Source organism: Nicotiana tomentosiformis, chromosome 11 (assembly GCF_000390325.3).
Source record: "Nicotiana tomentosiformis chromosome 11, ASM39032v3, whole genome shotgun sequence".
Lineage (NCBI taxonomy): Eukaryota > Viridiplantae > Streptophyta > Magnoliopsida > Solanales > Solanaceae > Nicotiana > Nicotiana tomentosiformis.
The window spans coordinates 33,323,371-33,329,545 of record NC_090822.1 but is presented as its reverse complement, the minus strand read 5'-3'; the positions used below and the strand labels follow the sequence as shown (position 1 = coordinate 33,329,545).

The window sequence follows — 6,175 nt, the reverse complement described above, 5'->3', positions numbered from 1 at the left end:
TTAGTGTTAAGAAAAGTCACCGTCAATACCCGGAACCCAAACGAAGGAAAATTAGGACCGAACTGGGAAGGACCGTATCAGGTGCTCGAGAACGTCGGAAAGGGATCATACAGGCTCGGCATCATAAACGGCAAATAACTATCAAGAAGTTGGAATGTATCACATCTAAAACGGTACTACTGCTAAGGTATGACCTTTCAATATTCATTTAACCGACCCCTGCAGAAGTACGAACAAGAACTGAGGTGGATCTTTCACCAAAAGGCACGTATTGCACTCTTTTTCCCTTAAACCGGTTTTGCCCCAAATGGGTTTTTCGGTCAAAGTTTTTTAATGAGGCAATTATCGATCATGCTGCACTTTTAACAGTATCCGAGGCCTCTTTCCAATCGACCTCGAATACCGGGGGGCATCAAGCCCTCAAATACATCAAGTTCAGATGCAAGAAAGTCATTTCACAATAATAGGGTTCCAATAGGAAAAATTGTAAGAGCCAAAATGGTCAAAATGAACCATGCTCATGTAGATTGGCCCGAACATAGGCGCAAAACATGACCACTTGTGCTATGACTTGAGATTTATTGTGCAACCAGAATTAAGATTCACTCGACTATTAAACCTACGGGCTACTTTTATTACAAGTTCAAGCAAACACTCACTCGATCATCACGCCTACGGGCTACATTGTTTCGAGTTCGAAACATTCACTCGACTATTAAGCTTACGGGCTACTTTTATTATGAGTTCGAGCAAACACTCACTCGACCATTACGCCTACGGGCTACATTATTTCGAGTTCGAAACATTCACTCGACTATTAAGCCTACGGGCTACTTTTATTACGAGTTCGAGCAAGCACTCACTCGACCATTACGCCTACGGGATACATTATTTCGAGTTCGAAAGTTCGAAACATTCACTCGACTATTAAGCCTACGGGCTACTTTTACTACGAGTTCGAGCAAGCACTCACTCGACCATTAAACCTACGGGGTACTTTTATTACGAGCAAGCACTCACTCGACCATTAAGCCTAAGGGCTACATTATTTCGAGTTTGAAAGTTTGAAACATTCACTCGACTATTAAGTCTACGGGCTACTTTTATTACGAACTCGAGCAAGCACTCACTCGAACATTACGCCTACGGGCTACATTATTTCGAGTTTAAAAGTTTGAAACATTTACTCGACTATTAAGCCTACAGGCTACTTTTATTATGAGTTCGAGCAAGCACTCACTCGACCATTACGCCTACGGATTATGTTTCTTCAAAGTTTGAATCATCGACTCAACTAGCAAACCTAAAGGCTACATCACTTCAAATCTGATCGATTAGAGAGACTACGAGATCAACATTTGATTAAAGGTCTTCACAAAACAAAAACAAGTCGACCTTGTTATATATTTATACAAGATTGCCTGCATGATTAATTTACAAACATGAAGAATTAGAAACTAAGCTTCCTGGTCACCCACCGGAGCATTCACTATACTGTCGAGCTATTCCCTATCCTCGGATACGCTTTTGCTACCATCGACATCATCATCATCAGAAGCCAAGGCTTCAGCTTCCGCTTCGAGCTCTTTTGCCTTTTTTATCTCTTCAGTAAGGTCGAAACCTCGAGCGTGTATCTCCTCAAGGGTCTCCCTCCGAGACCTACACTTAGCAAGTTCGGCAACCCAATGAGTTCGAGTATCGGCAGTATTCGCCGCCTCTCGGGCCTCCATCTGAGCAGCCTCAGCATCAACCCGATATACAGCAATTGACTTATCTGCCAAAACTTTTGATGACTCAACCTCCACCTTAGCCTCAGCAAGCCGTGTTTCAAGCTCATCGATCTTCTTAGCTTGAACTGACCCCTTTAGATTGACACTTTGAAGTTGAACGTCGGTCGATAATAATTTTGTCAAGATGGTTTCTTTTTTCGCAGCCAGGCGGTCGATAGTCTCCTTCCACCGATTGCATTCAGCTCGGATTTGATCAACTTCTTCTCGAAGTAACCCGATCTTTTTGATCTTTTGCTGCAACTGAGACAACGAAGGGTTAACTTCCACAGTTGAGTCAGATCCATACTTTAACAAAAAGAGGCTCACCTGCTTATCAAGCTCAACCTTTTCTTTACGAACCTAGTCAAATCTGCTTGGAGATCCTTTATAGCCTCGTCCTTTTGGCTGCAAAGAAGCCGCAGGGTGTCTCTCTCTCCTGAGACCTTCCGGATCTCGGCCTCACACTAGCTAAGATCGACTCGAAACCTACTAATGGCCTGCACAGTAAGAAACACAAGTCAAGTATGGAAAAGAACAAAGAAACCAAGTGTAGAAGAATCATTACCCGAGTAATGAAACGTTGAGCCTCCTCTAATAAAAGAGAAGCGTCACCGATATCGGAAGCATCATCGACTCCAATAAAGCAATCCCTAAAAGGGTCCCCTACACCAGAGCCTGCCCCGATATCGGGAGTCTTCAATTCTCGAGCTTCCTTTAACACCTCTTCAGAAAAGGTTGGGAGAGAAGGCGAATGACCTATTGTCATAGCCCCGAGCAAATCACTTGGAGCACTCCGGTAGAGACTCGGGACTTCAGAACCAACCCCGACAGGCGCAGCCGCTATCGGTTCGGAAGCTCTAGCAATCTTGATGGCCTACGCAGATCGGATTACCAAGGCCGAGGAGTTATCTTCTTCTTCTTCTTCTCTCAGTCGTTAGACCGAGTCAATCGAAAGGGTAATTGCTTTTCTCCTCACCCTCTGAGTTTTGGGTTTGGGGTCCTCAGACTGAGAGGAAGCTCTTCGCTTCTTACCCTTCCCCGGTTGCGGGACCAGGGACTTATTTCCTTCTTCGCCGCTCGAAGGCCTCAAAGCAGCGTCCCTGGTTACGCTTGCACAAGAGGAAATCGGTAACAAATAGAACGCAAAGAATACTTTGAAGGAAACAAGAAACAAACCTCACCATGGTTCTTGGCCTCCCACCCACCTTTAGCCAAATCACGCCAAGCACGTTCGGCATAAGAGGAAGTCGAGGCTAACTTTCGAACCTAATCCTCGAGGTCAGGCACCGCTTGTGGCATCCAAGGGGTAGCTGAACATCAGGGAAAGACATCAGAAAAAATCGAAAAAGGACACGAAAAGCAAACAAGAATTACATACGGTCAAAATTCCATTCTTCGGGGAACGTCATCTTCTCTTCTGGAATAAGATCACGGGTCCTCACTCGAATATAACGACCTATCCAACCCCGATCCTTGTCTTCATCGATGCTCGACATTAAAGCCTTCGATGCCCGATGATGAAGTCTGATTAGTCCTCGAAATATCTGAGGTTGGTACAATCGTATGAGGTGGTTCAGAGAAAAATCCAACCCCCCAGCTTTGATAGAGAAGAAGTGCAGTAAGATCACTATACGCCATAAATAGGGATGAATTTGACCGAGGGTGACCTGATATCTTTTACAGAAGTCAATAATCACCGGGTCGATGGGTCCCAATGTGAAGGGATAAGTGTAAACACTTAAAGATTCCTCCACATGAGTGGTGACGTTCTCTTCGGGAGATGGGATCTGCAATTCAACCTCGGGACCCCAGTTGCAGTCTTCTCTAACGGCCTCGAGATGACCCTTCGTTATAGAGCACATGTACATCGACACGTGCTCGCATCGACCCAGAACGGATGAAGGATTCTCAACCTTAAAGTCGATCTTCAGAATGTACGGGCCAGGAACATAGTCGTGAACGGACGGCTCCGCCGGCGCCTTATCATTAGACAGCCGCGAGGAAGAAGCTTTCTCCTTCTGAGGTACGGTTTTCGAAGTTTTCGCCATTGATACGAGAGGAAAGAATGCAAAGAAAAGTGAAAAATTGACAACACCAAAGCTCTGGTGTGGGCGGCTCTGAAGCAACGAAATGGAGAGGATAAATAAGAGAATTTGGAAGAAGAGAAGGCGCCAAAGTGGTAAAGGTTGTATGGAAAGGCTATTTATAGACTGAGGCTTGACGGTTCAGTATCAGCGGTGGCCGACCACCATCTGACACGTATTAAATGCCTCGGTAAAACCGAGCCGATGGGACAGCTATCACATACATCATGGTCGGGATCGATAAAAACGACAACATAAATTTGATCGAGCCGTAGGGAAATCATATTGTTTCTCGCCACATCCTTTTCCGAGAAACGAGGGGACTATCTGTGTACGGTCAAAACCGATCCTCTGTCATAAAGACCGGTCGAGACGACGGCGTTTCGATCAAAGGATATCTACATGATGAGCTCAGTCGAATTCCGAAGTAGGGACGTCGAGCTTCGAAGCCAATAGACCGATCAACAACAAGACTCGGTATCATTATCGAGCCCATATCCAAATCGAACTACGAGACAATTCGTAGTTCATCGAAGATGCCTAGACCGACAAACACTTGCCCCGAATATCGATGCCCCAAGGCAGAATCGAGCTCGAACCAAGACCGGGGGCTCGATCTAATACCGAGCTCGAGCCAGTATCAAGCTCGGAGACAAGAGCCGTTACAACCGCACCAAGGGAGAGAATCTTGGCGAGAACTGAGGAAGAGACAAATCATCATGGGTCCTCCACTATATGCATTATTTATTCTGTTGTTATAGATAAAGCAATGACCCTTTATTATAAAAGGGAGCATCCTTGTAAGTAAACACACACTCACATCCTTTTCTCACATACATTGAGATTTTCTTTGTGCTTGTTTCGTCTCAACTTATTCAATTTTCCTGTTCATCATCCCTATTTTCATAGTGAAAATATTAGTATTGTTATTTTTATATCAAAGAAATTTACGTATCCTTAGAACCATACCTAAATTTAACGTTATCCGATTTTTCGGGTAAACAGTTATCTTTTGAAAAGAAAATTAGAAAAATATAATCAGTTCTTGTACAGTCACAGTTTCTGATTATTTTAATATTTGGGTATTAGAAAAAGAACATTCTAATTTAGTGAGGCTCTTTCACCATGCACGAAGAGTGAATAAATTCACTAGTGTATTCTAAATTGGCTATCATTAATTATTTTTCTTTCATTTTCTCTTCATTCCAACAAATAACTCCTTGTAGCTTTTAAAAAGTTAAGTTATATATTAGTCCTAGAATATTGCTTCAAAATTATTCATTTTTAGGTTTACATTATTACTTATTCATTGTTTGTCTAGGAGCTATAGGACCGAAGACTTTCATGTCCAAAATTTCTAAACGACCAAAGATTCAATTTTAAATTTGTGTTATTTAACAAATATTTAAAGAATCGTGATACAATTTATAATAACAAAAATCGGCATCTCAGTTTTAGCATTAAGTCCACATAAACTAAATAACAACAAATTTTACAAGAAATTTACGAGAAATACTTCATCTTGATCATATCTTCCGCATGTTTGTTGTGTTGGTGTTTATACACAGTGATGGAGCTAGGATTTTCATTAAGGGATGTCAAAATATTAAAAAAATAAAACCGAAAAGTCAAAGGGAGTCAATATATAGTAAATATACATAAAATAATTTTTTTAGCAATACACTGTAATTTTTGGCAAAAGGGCTGGTTGAATGTGACTCCGCCACTATTTATACAACAAAAGAAATGACAATTACGCCTCAATTCCAAACAAGTTGGGATATCGCGTTGATGTTTACATAAATTTTAATTAACTTATAGTTATTGATATGAATAAATTTTATTATATTAGTTCCTTTAATTATGATATAAATTATAAAAAATATCTTAATAGGAATACATGTGATTTTAAAGTCCCTACTGTGACAGTTAATCGGTTAGTCGGTTACGCTTGCACAACTAAACAGGCGACGGCTTTATATAGTAAGCAAATCAAATACTCCATCTTTAACTCCTCTCCCAATAATATTCAATAAAAAATCATCTTGAAATAGATTCACCTTCACAATAAGAGAAAAGCAACAATGGCTGACAATCAAGCCAATTGTGCCGCATGCGATGTGTATCGGAAACAGTGTAACGAACAGTGCCGATTTGCAGAGTTTTTTTCCTTTGGCACGTAGAGGGGAGTTCTTAATCTTGGTGGAAACGTATGGAAAGAGCAATCTCAACCGTTGGATGAAGGATATTCATAACGATCAGAAACAAGATTTCTTGAACAATCTATACAGAGAAGCAATGATGAGAAGGTGAGAACAATCT

At 41.6% G+C, this 6,175-nt stretch overlaps 1 protein-coding gene across 2 annotated transcripts in view; it reads left to right on the top strand.

Annotated features, from left to right (window-relative positions):
* Positions 1 to 5,875: 5,875 nt before the first annotated feature.
* Positions 5,876 to 6,175, top strand: part of LOC138900905 (uncharacterized) — a 30,259-nt gene continuing 29,959 nt past the window's right edge. For both annotated transcript variants that reach the window (XR_011412248.1, XM_070188570.1), the window contains exon 1: positions 5,876 to 6,162. Coding sequence is in view for 1 of the 2 variants with exons in the window: in XM_070188570.1 (XP_070044671.1) it covers positions 5,972 to 6,162 (191 nt within the window). In the remaining variant the exon portion in view is untranslated. The remainder of the gene's footprint in view (positions 6,163 to 6,175) is intronic.